At 39.8% G+C, this 20,222-nt stretch overlaps 1 protein-coding gene across 1 annotated transcript in view; it reads right to left on the bottom strand.

The window, feature by feature from the left end:
* The window catches only part of LOC107096186 (heparan-sulfate 6-O-sulfotransferase 1-A-like), a 69,954-nt gene that overhangs the window by 8,573 nt on the left and 41,159 nt on the right, over nucleotides 1-20,222 (bottom strand). Inside the window, exon 2 of the mRNA XM_015392736.1 lies at nucleotides 770-992. Within this exon, the coding sequence (XP_015248222.1) occupies nucleotides 770-992 (223 nt within the window). The remainder of the gene's footprint in view (nucleotides 1-769; nucleotides 993-20,222) is intronic.

The raw sequence follows: 20,222 nt of genomic DNA, 5'->3' as shown, positions 1-20,222 counted from the left end.
AACTGCCTGATTTTATTCTTTCCTCCTTCAAACTTGAATGTTTCAGGTTATATTTTTTATATATAATATTCATTTTCCACATGAACGATCTCACCCTATTTTATTCCTCTGAGATATGTTTCTTTTCTCCATCTACAAGAATTTCCCCACTCTGGGATGATGAAGGTATTTCTTATCTTTTAAAAAGGCACTTTATCCTTTATTTCCACTGACTATTACACGCTGCAATGTTTATATCTCAAAACCTCAAGAGAATGCTTTAAGCTTGGTTCTTTGCATGTGTTTGCAGTTGTTTTTTTAGTTAAATCAGATGTATTCAGTTCATATAAAAGTATAGAAAAAAGGGGGAGAAACGGTTGAATCATTTAAACCTTAGGATGGCAGTTTAGCAGACTTTATCAGACACAAATGAACGTCACAGGAGGCTTAGTGAAACCCCCCCTAAGGTCCAGATGAGATAAGCTGGTAGTGAGAAACTGAGACAGCGAGTGAAAAAAAAGGTGTGAATTTGCTGTTTTTATGTCCCCGCTGTGTAAAGGTGTGGAAGATTGTGCGTTTTATATATTTTACCACTCTAGCTACAAAATGTTCTTTTTCTGCTTTTCTAAGAAATAATCCAACTTTCCTTGAACAAGCTAAATTCATGTTAAACATTTTCAAGTGAAACCAGGTGCAGGCAATAAACATGCAACAAATCCACTGCCCGAAGCTTACCCTGTACTAAACTTTTAGAATGGTTTCAGCGTTTCATTAACGTTTTCCTGCATACCTGTCTGTTGTTGGCCAGATTGTATGGGCAGTCCATGAACTGCTGCAGAGTGCAGCCCGACCAGTCAGAGCCTTCGTAGCAGGAAGGGAGCTCCTCTGGCGTCGGGGTTCGACCGTCGCACATGTGCAGGGATGTTTTCCATGTGGCGCCCCGCTGCACATGCCTCCACTCGCTGAGGTAGCGGGAAACGGGGTCCCTCAGCAGAGTGATGTAGTAGAACTTCCTGTTCAATAAAAAAAAAGGGGGAGTTAGGTAAGCAAAGGAGGAGATTGGTAAGATAGGGGAAAGGGAGAGGGGTAACAAGTAAGAACTAATGTTCTTAGCATAAATCATTGCAGGTAAAGTAATCGACATTTAACGTTCAGACTTCCCCATCATTTTTAACCCATTTTATGAAAAGAAAAAAAAAAGATTTTTACAGTGGAATAGATCCAGAACAACGGGACAGACAGATGAATAAATGGACTAATGAAAAGGACTGACTAAGATTTGCCACAAATGGACCCTCGGATTGGGTGGGTGGATAAATTAATAGATGGACAGACAGATAACTGGATGGAGAATCGGACACAAATGGATGCGTGAGTTTAAAACGGATGGATGGAAAGATAAAAAGAAAAAAGGATAGACAGACCACTGGAGAGAGAGATAGATAATTGAAAATTTAATGTATGGATGGATGAGTGATGCAACACTGATTAAATGTTATAGAGAATAAAGACTCTTTTACCACACTTATAAATGTCTAGTAAAAAAAAAAAATCTAGCATCAAACTTCTCCAGAAAATGTAAAACCTTTTTTATTCTGATCATATAAACAACTAATTAACAGCTAAGAATCAGCTGGTTTAACAAATCAAGTAAAATCACATAGATCCCACACACTGCTGCCACAAAAGCAATTCCACTTTTAATCCATGTGGGGGCACTGTTTGCAAGAGTTTACAGACCAGAAATTCCTTTTACACTATCCTAACTCAAAGTATGAGACTGAGGTCCTCATATGGTATTTTTATTTAGCAGAAACTGCTTTCTGATGCAGGAAAAAAAATCAGTGTCTGGAAGACAGGAAGTGGAGGTAAAAATGAGCAGGAAGCGGAGGAGGACAGGGTTGATGGGTAAAGGTGTTTGAGGCCACGGCGTGCGGGAACAGAAACTTGCTGGCACAAGCACCCCTCCCCTCTGCAGCACACATCTCCATGCTGCAAGCCTCTGTGCCTCAAACGCCCCTTCCTCTCGCTCCACACTGGCACCAAATATTACGTCTGCCTCAGAGATGACTCATGCGGCATCTGAGACTCGGATGGGACTCTTTTCTGTGGCGTATGTGTGAGAAGTAATGGCGCATGGCGCAGCTTCAACATCTCTCTGGAGGAGACACTCCCACTTGAGTGGAGACCTTTTCCGGGCCCTAACACTCACGCTAATTACTGCGGTCTAATCAGTCAACACATCCTCATCAGTGCAGAACTCTCACATGCGTGGTTGTGTTTGGGAATGTGCCGAGATAGTGGCACAGATTTCTCTGGGATACGGACGCAGGCCAGGAGGACGCTGCCCTCCGTCCCAGCATGCAATACGTCTGAGGAATGTTTGCAGAGGGAAATTCTCGTGCTGACGGGATTAAATGAAGTCGGTTGGTCCAATAAAGCCCACTCACTCAGCCACAGACTCATTGCTTTCATCCCTACAGCACCTTGTAAAAAAAATAAAAATTCTTCCATTAAAACCCCCAAATCCAACATATGTTTGATGAGGTATATTACATTTAAAATATGTGAAAAAAAATGATGAAAAAACCTTATAAGTGCAACATTTAACCATTATCAACATCTCTAAGTCAAATCTGCAACACAGGCTAGGGATCTAATATATGAACCTGAAATCAATGTTATCTTTTTATCAGATTTATCAGAAAGCGTCTGTGTATCTATCTTCAACTCCTACCACAGATTGCATCAAAGCTGCGTTCCCACAGCCGCCTGAAGTGAACCAATAACAGTTTCTCTGCCCATATGTGACCTGTATCTGATCTTTTCAACACGGGTCAGATTGTTTTCAAATGCAACCTATACCACTTGGTTATGTGGTCCTGCATGCGATACGTATCTGATCTTTTCAAATGCGACCTGTGTCTGAACGGCTAGGTCGCATTCATTCGACCTACACGTCATTGATACTTGACAAACGTCACTAATCTGCGTCCTACTAAACGGAGGTGGGAAGAAAACGAACAACCATGGCAGTGGAGATAAAGTGATTAATATTTGGGGAAATACGATACGTATGCCGTCATCGCATCCCCTACTGCGCATGCAGGACACTTAATTGGTATCGATGCAGTTCACTATGGAAATCACATACAAGTCGCATATATTTAGAAATGTGAACGGACATGCAAAAAAAAACTGATTTCACAAAAAAAATAAGAATTGAGCGTCGAGTTCTGCAGTGTGAACATAGCCTTTGATTTGGACTTTGACCAGGCCTTTATAGGCCTTTATGTTATGATAATCCATAGTGGATTATCATAACAACAGTCCTCTCTTAGCTGTTCTTTAACAAGGAGCAAATCCAAGGTGTGCATAGCTGAATTTAATTATACCTACTGATTCTCTGCAGCTCCTCCACGCTAACCTTTGGCTTCTGCTAATGTAATCCTGGGATATTGTTTCAAACTCCAAACCTTTAAACAACCTCATCCCTGATCGATGTTCATTGATCTTCATGATGATTTATACTCTATATGAAATTACGCCATTCACCCAAGGTGACCAGCTGGCTACACTGGATTTCATATAAGAATGTTAGAACAGAGAGGGCTGGGAATGCATGTCTCACTTGCAAGTTTAGAAAATATTTGAAAACCATTTAGTCTTTACTCCACATGAATATCTTTCTGTTGATCCATGCCATAAAACCCCAATAAACCACGCTCAGATTTATTGTGGTTAAGTGATGAAATGTGAAGAGTTTAAGAGCTTGTCAAATTTGGGCCAGAGAAAAGAGTGACACGGCAGCGGTAGCAAAAAAAGAAAGAAAAAAAAGGAAAAATGAATAAATCTAGCACCAGTCAGGAGATCCTGGTCAGTTTCCTCTCTGAGCCATAGCAACATAAAGACCCCAATCTGATTTGGCGTCAGAGCAGGCTTGAATCCCACAAATGAAACAAATGAAGGAGCAGCAGGGGGATCATGGACAATAAAACGGCTAAAGCTTCAATCCGGCGGCAGCTGGGAGATCCAGGACAGCTAACCCGGACAGACCTTCAATCTGCAACCATAGACGCGAGTTTTCAAACTCCAAATCCCATCAACTCAACCCTAGAATCTCATCCACCCCCTTTCAGTTAATATCTAATAAAAAACAACCACAAAAAAACAACAAAAAACAGGCGAACTGGAGCCTGCAGGAGAGCAGGGATACATTATGGAGATTCCTATGATGACATTATCAGCATTCTTAACACTCCCCAGAGTGCTGTGCGTGTTTGTGTGCCAGCTCATGAGCCTGCTGTGGGTTTCTGAGCAAGAATACGCCTATTAAATCAGTGATGACATTTCCCCCCTCTTGGCTCCCATTCCACGAAAAAAAAAAAAATCATGGTGCTGTTTGGGGCTCGCTACACGGACTGAAAGAGAGAGAGAGAGAATGAAGGAAAGGGTAAAAAACAGAAACGAAGACAGGAAGAAGAAAAAGTAAGAAGGAGGCGGCAGAAGAGAATTTCAATTAGTTTTTTTCTAATACTGTGAAAGCAGTGAGGGCCCCGAGCCCAAGTGATTTATCAAAGTTATGGCTCTCACTATAATGAAGGCTCAGGCATATTACCACATAAAAATAAATAAATAAAATGCATGCAAACTTCCTGACGCACACACAAAAGCATGCAAGTCTCCCTGTCCTGTCTGCTGGGTCAGACAGATAACCGGTGTTGGGGAGGCTCTCTCTCGCCTGGGAAAGATCTAAATGTCTGGCCTTGGACTTAGATCCCCTCCTAATGAGGTTTTAACCCACAAACATCCACTGGCTCACCAGGAAAGTCTGCTCCCAATCACTCATACACACACCCCGCCTGCTCCAAAGGCGGCGGAGCATTACTGCGGATATTTTACCACCACGACAGGTGATCGTGCTTGTCAATTTAACCTCAAAGCTAATGCGAAGCACTCACTCGGGTCTCACTGTACACATTTAAGAACATCATCGTCTGGTAGAGCGGGGGGGGGGGGATCTGCAGTCGGGGCACAGCACCCTGTATCGGCCTCTCCCAGACTATATTTACGTGCCGTGCATTTTTCATTACGACTGCCACGGGAGGCGGGGGGGGGGGAGAAAAAAAAAGAATTAATAATATACATGGAGTAACACAGCAGCTTAAAACATCACCTATCAAATATCAAAAGAGCGCATTCATTGGCTAATTAATTCATCCAATCAGACTAATTGTGTGTGGAGGAAACAAAATCAAATCCTGGGTTAGGTGTGATGAGGCTAATGACTGGAGCACTGCCAAGCTGAAGCCCAACACACAGCTGTTCCGTCTTTTGTTTCCATTTTCTCTTGTTGATACTTGTTAATGAATTCAACACCAAGGCTGTGAGCATGTGAGGAGGCCAGCTAGCTGTCTGACTGGCAATAACAAACAGCAAAATAGGACCAAAAAATTATATTTAAAAAAGCTATTTTTTATTTTCTTCGGTTTCTTCATTCATGTGGGGTTTTTTTTTTTGCCCCACTTTCCTCACCATTACAAATCGCGGAAAAGAAGAGAGAATAAGTTGCCTCTATGCATTGATTTTTGCATCATCAAGATAATTAAATAGCAGGAAAACAACATTTTATGTTGTTCAAAGTGCAACTCATCCCCTGTAAAATCAAAACCCTGGCACCTGACAAATTTGAAAAAATGCCAACTTAGTAGCCCGATAAACAAGACTAAATGGGAGATTAAATGTGTAATTTAGTCTGGCCCCGATGACTGGGACATCGGGAGATTGTTAATGAGAACAACCTGTTGTTTTTCAAACCGCTGTCTGTGTCTATTGGCCAATGCTCTGACCAATGAGCGCAACTGACTGTGACGTAGAAAGCGCTACAGAAAGCTGGTGGGGAAGTGTTAACAAACAGCATGTCGGTAATACGTCCTTTTTAAAAATGAATGAGCGTAGAGCCTCTTCCTGCTACCAGCTGAGTCAAACTAGAACTGTTCAATAGTTGTTGCCATCTTCCTTGTTGTGCTTTCTCCAGTGTCGCGCAGCTTTGTCTTCCCGCCCTCAAAACCCCGCCCACTTTGCATCCAAATATTCAAAACACACCTCTGCATTGTGATTGGCCCGCCAGATTTAGGGCCTGGGGCATTGATCGAGGCTAGACCAAACTCGCAGGCAAAAATGATCTTGGCTGCTGGGGCGTGGGGCTAGTTTACTAGGCTACCACCTTAGTGGTTGCAGCCCAGATACCCTGAGGGGTGGGGCTAAAAGTAAAGATTATGGGTGGGGGTTTACCAGCGATGCATGTCGTTACCCGATCCATCCCGGAAGCACGATCTTTATCGTTTATTTGCATGTATACATCCGGGTCACCTTCGATTTTATTTTGTAAAGAAGACCTAACTTACGTTTTTCCCTCCCCAAAAATAGTAAGCGTACCAAACTATAATGTTTTAAAGTTTAATAATGTATTTCTTGAGAAAATCAATGCCTTTAAATTATTTCTGTTTTATCACTTGGCTGTGCCCGATCTGCATTGGAAATGGGATCCTACGCTACTTCCGGGAGCTAACTTTTTTGGCTTTGGATTTAAACATAAATCTAGTCTTTCTGAGTTTTATGTTTTCCTTTTGTCTTAACATTATGGTACCTAGTACGGTATGGTATATAGTGTGTAACCTAAAGAACGAAACAAAAAAAGATTCAGATAAACATGGTTTATCATATTTTGCAGGATGTCTGATGTTCAGACAAGCAATTTAACGGAGAAAATGAAAAAAGCTTCAAAATTTCCTCAGAAAAGTCATAAAACATTTTTTTTAAGACGTGTATTATCATTCTTTAGTGAGTTAAGGATAGAAATTAGTAATCTGGTATCATACTTTCAAAATTTATGGAAACCCATGTGTACATCTGGATGCGCATGTGTAAATGAGCCGATGGTACGGATGGTGCTTCCTGGACGGATCAGGTAGTGACAGTGCAGTCAGGACAATAGAGACGTATATCTAGATGGCTCATTAGGTGGGTTATGATCAAATAACTTAGAGCATCTGCCATGTTGGAGGTGGCAGATCTGCTGTTAGACTCAAAGACACTTATTCAGTACTAAAGGACTTTGCCTTTTCCATCCAAACCATCAATTGTAGCGCATTTAAGCAATAATCCAACCGAGACTTTTAGTGATTTTAATTACATTAGGGATCCAGTTTCTATTGCTGAAGATTGATTAATTGTTGATAGATTGATTAATTAAGAGTGAGACTCTTATTTAAAGCTGAGGTTTAGTTTAAACCTTTAAACTTCATGGAGTTTGTGTAAAGTCCAGTCACTGGTTTTTGAGCTATTTACAGCAAGCAACCTCAGTCAATAAAGCATTTTTTTAATATTTTTTTTTAAAACAAAAATCATGTTTCTAATAGAGGTTTCACAGAACCAGGAATGGTGCCATAAAAGTGTTAGAAAAATGTTTCTAACTTAAACTTTCAACATATTTTGTATGTTAGAAGCCATATTTGTTAGGTCTAGACGGAGGATGTTCTTGTTGCATTTCCAACTGAGATCTGAAAAAACGAAAAAGTACTCACCATAAAGCAAAGGCCCTAAAAGAAAACAACAAACACACAAAAAATAAAGTATCTGAAAATTTCTAAACTAGGGCAGCAGAAAGTTTTCTTGTGACTACGGTAATATTTATATTTCTACTGTGCTTTGAGAATATCACAATGTAGAAACAAAATTTGTAGGAAAATTGAACTTTAACAATAAAAAAAAACATATTTTCCAGTTAAGTGACAAGAATAAAATGATGTTTACCATAATTGGTGATCAGGGGGTAAAACAAAGCTTTCCCCTGCACTGAATTTCTCTCTATTCATTGCAATGACAGATATCCACTCCAAACCCCATAAACATGAATATCAGAAGCTATAACACAAAACATTGCCATGAACAGCCTTTTAATGCAGATGCAGCTCCTATTTTACAATGACGGTGTTTATGTGAGGTGTCTGAGCGTTATCAAGAGGAAACACGCAGTGCCTGGTGCTTTTGTGGTCCCCGAGTGCCTGGAGAAAATGAACCAGTTTCCTGTGGGCCACAAATCAACAGTTTTACCGCGTCTCTTTAACCTCACTTCCCTCCTGTTTAAATCTTTCACCCTTTCTTGTTAGACTTCCTCCAGCCTTCATCTGAACCCTCGACTCGATCTCATCTGCTTCAGGTTATTTACATCGCTACATTCAAACCAGAGCGATAATTTACATGGTGCAATGAATATTCAAATTAAGTTAAAAATGCATTTTGATTTCAGATTAACAGGAAGTAGCTCCTATTTTTAAGCTGAGGTTATCTTTACATAAAGCAACAAGGAACCAAAGAAAGCACAGCTGCTGGTTAGGAGCCTTTATACGCAACAGACCCAAAAATCCGTGTTTCCCGAGGCAACTCAGGAGAAAAAAATAAATTAGAGACCTTAAATAAAAGGTTATGGCTTGTACACATTCTCATGTAAGCACCCAGGCTCACAAAGAGAGACGCCAACTGCACCCCGCCGTGCAGAGCGGCTATGATTTATTATTAGTCCGTGGATATTTGTTGAAACCAGATCTGCTCGACAAAAAGTATTTCTTTTTTTTAAATCCCGCTTCTAAAAATGGACTCAATCAACTACGAAACCCGAGAAAGGCAAAATAAGCAAATGGAAGAAACAGGTTTGTCACCTGAAAAAGAAAGATTTAAATGATTTACACAGAGGGAGAGCAAAAGTGCAAGTACTGAGATACAAATGAAAGGAAAAAATAAAAACAGGACGACAAAAAATAAAGTCCTTTAAGTATCGACTTCCCTCTGAACTGTACAGACCACAGGTTTGCCTTCCACCTGCCTTTCAATGGGTAGATTAAATAGAAAGCTTCTTTCATGAGTGGGTATGATGACAATTATAGTGCTTATTGTGTGGAAGAACAAGAAAAACATCTTGATTGAGAAATGCAATAAGCTTAATTAGAACCAGACAGTAAACAAGCCCCAACCCCATTTGGGAATGAAGTCTCCTTATAGTGGTTTAAGGGAAGCTCTGGAGGCTCGACGTGCGTCTCCACCCTTTCTTCTGAGCCACAGATGGATCCAAAGAATGCACAGCTCTAAGCAGAGATGATGTCAACCATCAGCATGTAAGGAGAGGGGCGACATGTCAGAACATGAGGCTCAGGAGACGGTAGTGAAATCCTCCCTCTTTTCTGTGTTTTCCGTAAACACGCCGTCTTCAAGGTGAACACAAGCTAAAAACATTGCAGCGACAGAATGCCAAGTTGGATATAACAGCTATACCATCATGGTTAACCTCGGGCTCCTGTTTACCAACACTTGGACCATCCTATTTTAATCTCAGCCTCTGAGAAAACGACCCCTCATAATTAAACCTTAACCTCTGACCCCCTTCCTATTTCTCTTCTCCTTTTCCTCTAACCACAACCCATAATCTCATCCTTTGCATCTTGGAAACCTCTGCCTCTTAATGATCTACTGAGGTGGATAGAAACAGGCTAAAGCTCTTCAGTCTTGTTCTCCAAATATGTTGACTCAGTCTACCTCTTTTTGTTAGTTGATCAATAACAGCCTCAGGACCCAGACTGGCTGACTTCATAATGTGGATTTTAAAGACATACTAAAGTAGATGGGGGCAAAAGACAAACAGGGAGTTAGAGGGACTAGAAGCTGAAGGAGTCGATGATGAAGAGGGAAGGATTTTAATAGAGCTAATTAGACTGATGTTCTTGGTAAATATGAGAAAATTAGTGGATGTTTCTTACATTTAAGTTGGAAGCTTTAAAGTTTTAAAGTTAAGATGCTTAAATGTTTAATTTAGAGAACTTGTTCATTAAAAGAAGTCTTAAAATGTCCCAAGATCAGGATCATTGTATAGAGCAGAAGCTTATAATGTAATATGAGTAATAAGTTGATATCAATTTTATTACCAATATTCTGGATGTTTGGTTAAGCTAAAATTGTAAATTTAAAACTTTCAGAGCCTTAAAACATACCTTTTATTCCGGCAATTCCGTTTAAAATAAAATCAAACATGAAATTGAGGAATCTAATAATTGGCCCAGATTGGAATGGGATTAGTAATCTGCATATCAGATACCGAACATTAGGATTTTTAACAAAAAAAAAAGAGAAATAAATACTCCTATTAGTCTGTTATCCAACTTTGATACACAGTTTAACAGAAATAAGGCGGATATTTAGGGAAATACGACTACACATATTGTTTATCTTACATGTTTAAATAAATTACATGACCTGGTCCAAATTGGTCAGATTAGACCCCAGAGAGTAAGAGAGAACTGGTAGAGGCCTGGAAAAGATTGATAGGAGCATTTCAAAACAAAACCCATCAAGTTTTTCTAATCCAGAGGCCTCTGGAGAATTCTTATCTGCCTCACTTGAGTGGCATGTTCTTTTGTCTTTACCATTTCAATAGAAAATGGTCATTTTATATTTAGACTGTAGGGAAATTTGTAGTTGTGGATTACTAATTATTACTAATTATAGTTTTCCCTCATATTAACCTATACACAAATCATAAAAAGCAAAAATAAAAAAACTAATTAAATTGTAACATGCTGATATATTTAGCTTTAGCTTTTTATATATCATAAGTAGAGGGTGCCTTAATTAAAATAAACTTTTCAGCCTATTTTTAAATAATAAACCTGACTTTCAAAATAAAGATAATGAAGATAATGAACATACTACTTTCAACTTCCCTAATGATGAGTACTACAAGAAAGAAGCAATTCAAATGTTTTTTTTTTCTTCCAGCATCTGTTGCTGTGTTTTCCAAAATGAACCTCCTACCCCTTTAGAAAACACTGAAGTAATTAATTTTAACCCAAGACTGAGAATGTCCAGAGCCCCTGCAGGCACCAACAAAGTCTTCAGGGGTCCCCTGCTCTGCAATAAAAAGTATTCCCACAAAATAAAAGCAAGCTGGCAGAGGAAGCAGAAGTTGCCTTTTAAAGAAGCGTGTGAAAATGTATTTTACGCCATAGGCGAAAGATAACCCTGCGGTTCACTGCATGTTAGTGCAAAAGCCTCCTTAGCACTATGGAAATTAAGAGTAGAGGTGTTCACAAGGTAAAGTTGCGTGCCGGATAGAAATGTGGCTGAGCTCAAGAGTTTGTTGTGGGGTACAGTCCGGGATTGTGCAAAAACAAAGTGAGGCCGGGAGAGAATGAGAAAGGGGGAGGGAATCCCCTGAGTGCAAAGCTATGTACAGCAGGAATGCCTGGCCGCCTGTTCCCTCATGTAACTAGACTGGCAAGAGCCCAGAAATCTGTCTAACTGAGAGTGAGAGGTCGGCAGGGAATAAGATGGATGAGCTGGGAAGAGGATTTCACAAGTAATCGCACATCATAATTCATAACTGTTTTTACAGTTTTAGGTCCAGAGTCCCGGAAAGGCCTGGAAAAAAATCACATCATGCCGATACATCAACAGGAATATCAATTTTTCTGCTCTACGGAAATCTGTCATAACTTAAAACGGTGGTGTTGATATACTTTGTTAGATAAACTGAAAAATAAGCTCTATCCCTGTTCTGTTGGATGAGTGTTGGTAAAAGAGAGGAAAAAAATGTAAACAAATTTTTGTAATAATGTTAAGAAACCTTGGTACATTTTAGTACTTTCATTATTATAAAAGGCACACGAAGTGTACTTAGAGCATAAACAAAGACAATTGTGCCTACTTTAACATTACTGGTTTTCCAGAACCTTCCTTATTACCCAGAGCAGCTGCACATTGGAATGCTAATGTATACGCCGATGGGACAGGAGGGTGCAGAGACTGTATCCAGGCCAGCTCAGTAATGCAAAGATTATGTGATCCCTGATAAAACCCATGTGATAAAAACTGCCACAGCAAAAGTTTGATTTCAATCACTGAGGTATTTAAATGAATGTAAATGAAGACTTACTAAAGGCATGAACGGCAGCCCTTGAGCAAAATTTGTGCAGTGGTACAATGTGGGACTGTTGTGCAATTGCCTTGTGTTTCACCAACATTTACAGGAGTTTCTGACTCAAGTACTAAGCTGAGGTCTTGCAGTTTTTGTATGCTTTCTTGATCTAATACACTTAAATCAAAAGGCTGAATTACCTCCACACCTACTACAAAGTTCTGCTGAGGCCTTAAAAACTGTCATTACATTCAATTATGGTATGTTTGAAGAAAGATACATCTTAACGCTGCGGGCAGACAGCTTTGTAGGACTTGGCAATTTGTGACCCAAAGATACTCACCCTAAGTCAGCACAAAATCCAAACAAGGGTCTTTTTCTGTTCTCGATGTGACAACAATCCCATGGATTTTCAATATGTCTAGGGTAAGGAGAAAGTTTTCATCTCTGATATTGCGTACCCTATCAATGTAAGGTGTAATTGACTTTTGGGCAACAATAACAAAGGTATGCGTCGTTCAGATACAAAACAGAGCGTGTTAGTAAGGGAGCATAATGGTGGCAGCATCATAATGGGGGTTCTTTATGTCAGATGAACACAAACCAGTTTTGGCCAAAAACCTTAAGCTGCTTTTTCTCTCCACTGGGGAATTGACAAATTCCAAGAATGTGATTCAACATGGTCCCCGTGGGATTTTTTGTGGTATAAATTCCACTTCTTTATTTTACTGCTGTCCTGAAGAAGCCCATTTCACATGCGTGTATTTTAAAGAGCAGTATTTGTGATTGTGGGGCTATGATTACTTTCCATGAAAGAAATAATAGTAATCACATTTATGTTAGCTAAGATAGACTGTAAATAAATATTAAAGAGTTTATCACTACTAGTGATATTCCGATCCGACATTGATACCAGTCCAATATAAGCCAAAAAAACTGATACTGAACTGGATTATATCGGCTGTGTTTAAAATCTTCGATATTGGCACGCTAATATGAAAACTCTGCTTCCGTTTAAAGATAATCAGTTGTTAATAGTGCACGGGTCAGTATAGTGATGTCACTGATCAAGTCTTTTCTAAGATCCCACACTACATAACTAGTAAAGAAAGAATGAATGATTCATGCCAAAATCGTATCGGGTCTATATTGGTATTGGTCAGTTCTCAATGCTGCAATATCTGTATTGTATCGGGAATGAAAAAATTGCACCCGAACACCCCTAATTAAAACAGCACCACAAAATACGGTATTGGATCTTTAGTCCATATCACTCAACCCTAGTGGAGGTATAAGATGTTGAAAAAATCCAACCAAAGAATAGTGAATCCTGGCTTTGAATCCCAAAGAACTAACTTATATCATATAATCAGAGATGGGAAATCAATAACTTATGATTTAGTATAATGATAAATTGAACCTGATGCCATTTCTATACCCCAGGTACTAACAGTAAATGTCACCTTTTTCATTTATTCATTGTGTTTTTCTCAATAAAAGTGTCAAACCATTAGATGTATTGGATAATATAAATAGACGAAAATGTGGTCCATTTTGTAATGGTTATTTCTTTGTGTTTGCCAACTTTGAGTCCTATGACATACATATATAGCCATATTATATGTTGCTTAAAAAACAGACTCAAGACGGAAATTATATAATAATTTTTTCGCATCGCTCATCGTTATCGCAAAGATATTGAGATTTCTTTATGTGAGGTTATTGGAGTTCATTCCATTTTTCCTTTTGACGTGTCTTTGTTTTTCTTACGTTTTATCAAGTGTGTGCAGATGTTTGGAGAGGCTTAGAATTAGCAATAGGATTCCAGTAATGATTTATAGGTATGAAAAAAGTATTCTCATAATGACGAAGCTAAAGGAAAGAAAAAAAAAAAGGTTGTTCAAATCAAAATAATATCCCAGAAACTCCCTCCACCCGGCATCATATTCATCTGCCTCCTGTTGCTGCGGTCCAAGCAATCACTTTGCAAAAGGTGCTGACATGGGAGTATGCTTACACCACTACACCCAGTCTCATTTCCCTCAAACACACCTGCGTGTCATGACTCAATCCTTCCCTCAAGAGGTGATGTCTGATTTTTCAGGGGGGAATGTCCCAATAGCTTGCTTAAGGCAAAGAGGGGAAACTATTAAGAGGAAAGGAGTGAAGGAAAAAAAAAGAAAACAAGAGGAGGAGGGGACATGATGTGGAGTTTGGGGGCAATTAAAAAGGCTGGGTAACGAGGCTAATGAGTAGACAGGTGGCCCTATTACAGAAGCAGTGGAGCACACTCATTAACATGCCGAAATCCACAAAACCTTCCCTGTGGCTGGGATTAGCGTGTGCGACCCCCGTAGATCAGTTGTCGTGTACAAGACAGGAGGCAACGGGGTGGTTCTGTGCCTTCGCATTGTGTTTGAGTGCAAGACTCGAAGCCAAAGTGTGAAATCGGAGAGATGAGGCAGTTCAAACACACTCTCAGACACAAGGTTAGCCCGTCTTACGTCTACGTTTTCACGTGTGCTTAAGAGTAAGCACTTGTTTGTGGAAATAAACACGGTAATGAGATCTTGCCGAGCCAGTAACCGTTGTGGATAGCAAGCGAGAGCCTCAGAGACAGGGAAACGACAGCAGCAGCGGAAGGCTTTTCTTTTGAAGAAAATGCCTTTTCAAGGTGATGTCAAGTGTTTGCTGGGAAAGAGGGAAGAAGGTAGCTGTAATTATACAGATTACTCAGTATGGGGGTTGTTTTTCGTAGCAAGAAAGGTGCATACATACAGCAGAAACATAAAAAAAAGGATTTCCTCTATCTCAAGGAAAAAAATATCTTAGCTGGGAAAGGGCTCATGATATCAGGGTAAAACAAAAATGTAGCAGAGGTGTTTTGAAAAGGCAAGGGGGAAAAAAGGGGAGATGGGAGAGTTGACAGCTAGAACAGCCCGTTGACATTTGAGGGGTATGTCTGCATATGAATAGAGCTTGTGTGGAGAGTGGTTGTTATTATCTTTAGACAGACGGGTCGGGGAAGAAGCTCAGTCAGTCGGTGAGGCAGTCATGCTGGAAGACGGGCCGGAGGCTGGGTATCTGTTGCCCGGCTCAGGAGGGATAACTTCAACCCCCAAGGAGCTGGAGGGTGACAATTGGCTCTTTAAAAACTGGAGGGGAAAAAAAAGTTTCAAGGGAATGCTTTTGCGTGAAGTTTATGTGTGCCTGTGTGTACATAAGGGCTCCTGCAAGCCCAATTAAGTCAGGCTGCATGTCGGAGGACTGTGCCAAACATGCCCCACCTGTTTAGAGAAGGCCAAGGGGCTAATGAGCACAGCTTGGAGGGACGGGTTAGTATGAGCGACACAGTGAGGAAAAATGGGGAGAAAAATCGGAGGAATTAAAAGACTAACAATGTCGCTCTCTGTTTTTCCCTCCGCAAACAAAACATGTTTTTATCCCTGTACAATGTGACCATATTGGCTTCTGTTTTCCCTGAGCGATGGCTTCAGGAGATCTGCTGACCCCAGAAACCTTTTTGTTTATTGAAATCCTGCACTAGCCATTAGGTTTTATTACGTTCTAAGAAAACAGACAACTTTTTACAGCAGGACAAAAATCATTTGTCTGCAAAATGAAATGAAATGCACTTAAGAATGAGACCTTTTATCAACAAGTCATAAAAAAGGACTGTAAACATGATAATGTTAGCCTTGTTTTTTCAGTAAAATGCTCTCTATAAAACCATTTTTAGCAGAAGCTGCAATATGAGTTAACTAAAGAGCATGGTTGCATACCTTACAGCAACACATGTCATTTGAAATATATACACATAAGGAGATGAAGTAGTGTTATTATTCTAGATTATTTCTAAACAGAGAAGAATCATATTTATAATGTTCTGTGGAGAAGTTTTGTCTTAAGAAGGGAGATTTGGAACTACGGGGCCCAAATGTCCCAAGAAACCACCCCCTTAAAATTACTCTATAAGCTTTTATGTGGTTTATGCTATGTACTATGTAGTACTATGATAATAATTCATTATCTAGAAGCTGCAGCTAGAACTGAGACTCATCAGATTGGGGAACCTGTTAGTAACAATTCATTATTCTCCTATTTTGGCGAGCCTGTGCAATGGTGCATTGTGGTTTTCTGCTGCTAAACAGAATGTGTATTTACAGACGGCATTCGTAGCTCTGTTGCATCGAAAGGTTATTTTTAGGGTTAGGGTTAAACAATGGTTACTTTGCAAATTGAAGAATCTGATTACAATCTGACTTAAAACAGGAAGTAGGGGCAGGATGTCAAATGTTATTAAACTATCGCATGCACAAATGTAGTCACATAGAATTTCAATTGCTTTTCTTTTTTTTAGGTTTTTAAAGCAATAGTGACTAATTTATCATTTTTCTGACAGAAAAGGGGGTATGAGAGAGGGGGAGAAACATGTGGCAAAGGACCACAGTTTGGATTTGAACCCGGGTCGGCCGGGTCGAGGGGACGGAGGCCTCCGTGCATGTGTTGTGCACGCTAAACACTGCGCCACCGAAGCACGCAACGAACACAAAGTTGGAATTTTACTGATTTTAATCAGAATATCAAGAAAGTTCAAAGAAAGCACAGCTAGTGATCTGATGTACCTCAAGAAGTCTAAAGGGTGTATTATTTGGAATTGATTTATTTACCCTAGTTATGTTATTGTTTTGGGATTGTGCATCAACACCTACTTAATCCTCAGTAAGTCCAAATGTTATCAGATAAATCCCTGCATTTCATACTTTACTGTGTGTCATGCATATAAAGATAATCTGAAACACAGAGCTTTACAATATACTGACAGGGAGATATCTGTTGGGTTTCATTATGCTTGCCAAGACGTCGCTCATGGATTACGCAGCCCCAACTTTTGAGGTAAGTCACAAGGATTTTACAGCTACGTTTTGGCTTTTTGATCATAAGCGGCAGAGAATACAGGGAAGATACATGTGGTAAGGAACGTTTAGACAAGCGCACACAGAGCCTCTAATCAGACGGACGAAAACAAGCAGCCAGGGAAATGAAAACCAGCGATGGCCGGAGACAGGGGAGCAAGAAGGAGCAGGCATAATGAAATTACAGGAGCCAAATATTGTGCAACAAGAACAACAACAGTTTTCAAGACAGAATGTCTCTGTGTTGGGAGTGTGTACATGAGTGTGTCTCTGTGAGACCCTGTGTGCGGGTACAGGGTGAAAGAAGCCCATTGTGAAGCAGTGTAACACAAGCTCACAGCTTCAGATTTGCCTCAAATGAGCTGCGAGGCTGTGGCATCCTTCCTTCAATCCCCCCTTCTGTCCTCCTTTCAGATCTGTTCAGGGACACTCAATCTAAGGACTAGTTTGACATTTAAAGTCAAATTTGCTTAGAGTTGGGGCTATTGATGATATTGCATAAATTAAATAGACACAAGTACTGTTAAAAAAATAATTAAGTGTCAAAATTCCTTATTAAGTTCAAACATTGACATTTTGGATTAGTAAAACTACTCACAAATTCTTCCATTTACAACAACATGGACTTAGGAGCGTCTTTATATAAGATATTTATACCTATCTGAGCTAAAAGAGAAAAAAAATATGAGCTTCTGCGTATCATTTATATCAAAATTGCTAAGTGAAAAAATGTGACTTATTTCTTAATTAATTCAATTCAGGTATTACTAAATAAAGAAAAGAATTAAAGTTGGACTTAAACCCATAATTGTCAAGTCGAAAGTATTTACCGGCAAAAAAAAAAAAACAATTCTTATTTTAAAGACCCTAATTGTCTTATTTTTCTTCAAGCTGACATCAGCTGACATTATAAAAACTAAACATGTTATATTCCAGTGAAACAAATGCATTATGATTTATGTAAATAAGGGTTCTGTAAATTGAGCATATTCAAAACTGATTGTTTTGCTTGCTGAGTAAAAGAAAATAAAAATAAAAAACACCTTAATTCTCTAAATTTTCTGATAAAGTCAAATCACCTTAAAATTCATGGTTAAGTTTTATTCTGTATAAGAACAACAGTGTATTAGTAAAGCTCAAACTCAAAAAATAAAAAGAAAGACTGGAGTATTTTTTTTCATATTTCTTTTTTTGTTAAATTTTGACCCAAGCTTGACCTAGATGCGCGCCGGCACTACCATCCATGTTTACTTCCGTAAACACGGAGCACGCTGGCCTGTGACGTCATTGCGTCATCTACTGCGCATGGGGGACACTAGCGTTGTATGAATGCAGTTCACACAGGAGATCACATACAAGTCGCATATAACTGGAAATGTGAACGGCAACGTAAAAAAAATCGGATTCCGCCCAAAAAAATCGGAATTGAGCATCAAGGCCTGCAGTGTGATTAATCATAATCATCAGAGATTCAAGAATGTTAATGAGGATCTGTATGTTTTTAATTCAGTTTATGTACTAATAAAAGATCTCAAACATAAGACTAAATTAAGCCCGTGTATAGAAACGGTGATCAAAAAGGTCTGGCTACCTATAGAATTAACACCTGATCGATGACTCAAAACACTAAAATGTACATTCAGGTCACATTTTGTCCCGATAAGATTTTAATAGCTTCCTTTATTCCTTACATGTTTGATGATCAGACATTTAGACTCGCATCCCGGACTCAATCGACTGGCAGCTGCTAACCTCTGAGATTAAGGCCAGCGTCACAGACATGATTTCCGGCTATAAAGACAGCAGAACAAACAAACTGAGAGAAACATCTAGCATACCGTACACTGAGCTGCAAACTGTTACTGACAAGAAGCCGAGAATATAAAAGAGGAAGAAAAACCATGCACCATCTGTTGGCTACATATTGACTGTTTAAAGGATTTTTAAAAAGAATGGCTTTTCATTTGGCATAAAATCCAAGTTTGAAAGCAAAATGAAGGACCTAGATGGTGGTAATCTTTAAAGGCAACTTAAGAGGAGAGTTGCCTGAAAGAGGAAACAGATAAGCGTTTGGTGTGAGTAAGCAGAGGACGCTGGCGTTTGGTCAGCGATAAAATTGAATTAGATCTCCATTTAGCAGGGCTGTAGCACATTCAGGTTCTCCCCCGCTCTCGGTTTTAAGCCGTTACAAATGACACCGGGAATAATTGAAAAGCTTGCCGCGGCCGCCTCCAAACCCCCAGACCTGCTTTCTGAGTACAGCATAGGAAGACACTGTGGAGGGAATCTGGAGAAGAAGAGTGAGGAAGACAAGCAAGAGGGAGGTGGAGGCTTCGGCGGTGCTGAACCGCTCATTGATATGACAGTTTGATTTTCTGGACTGTGATGTGAAGCGGCTTAAGAGAGCATCCCTCTATTATACGGCCTCTGACATCTAGCCTCTCCGGCACCCCTCCGCCCCCTGAGCATATGTGATTTAAAGTTGTCATTAGAGTACATGTGTTTTTACCATGTGTGCGTGCGGGCGTGCGTTCTTCCTCGGCAGACGCTCCCCCGAGTTTCCAATCTCGGAAAAACACACGGGGTGGGGGTGGGGGGTGGCAAAGTCAGAGCAGCTGTCGGCCTGGCAACGCTTCCAGCCAACCGAGCTGGATAAAAACTTACCAACACCCCGACATTTAATACGACACAGAGGAGGTTCACGGAGAGTACGTGTCTAAGCCTCAAAACTGTTTATGTTGTCATCAACTATTAGAAATCCAACCAAACGACAAACCCTAATGGTTTCAGCAGGGAAATAAAAGAAAAGGTCAAAATCTAAACACCTTTACTGTATTTGGAAACAATTATTTGCAGATCTGGCTTTTTTAGCCAACCTTTTATAAGCGTGTAGTTACATGAGGGGAATTTCAATTCAAAACAAAGGGAGTCAAAGCTGTGAGTTTTGTTTATTCTGTGCGATGGAAGGCGAATTACATGGAAAAATACCAGGGAAAGATGAGTTTCCCAACCCTATAAAAACAAACGCAGGGCAAGGGTCGAATAAAGCATTCCTTCAAGACACAGCAGCCAAAGTGGAAAGAAATAGAGAGAGCTCAAAGTATAACCTTTTAACTTTTTTTTATATTTCACATTGCAACCATAAACCTTCGTTTATTTTATTGGGATTTAATTCTAAAGGGCTAATAAAAATGAAAAATAAGCAGAAGCCACATAGTTATTCATATGAGGAGTTTCTTCCCAGTGTGATCCTGGAGGATTTAGAGGTTGGTTAGAGAACATTGATGAACAAAAAGCATCACAAAGACAAAGAGAGAAGCAGAGAGGGCATGGAGGAAGCTCAGGAGAGTTTTAAAATAAGG

The sequence above is a fragment of the Cyprinodon variegatus genome, unplaced genomic scaffold (genome assembly GCF_000732505.1).
Source record: "Cyprinodon variegatus isolate N-32 unplaced genomic scaffold, C_variegatus-1.0 Scaffold604, whole genome shotgun sequence".
Taxonomy (NCBI): Eukaryota; Metazoa; Chordata; class Actinopteri; order Cyprinodontiformes; family Cyprinodontidae; genus Cyprinodon; species Cyprinodon variegatus.
This window is presented reverse-complemented; position numbering and strand designations above follow the sequence as displayed.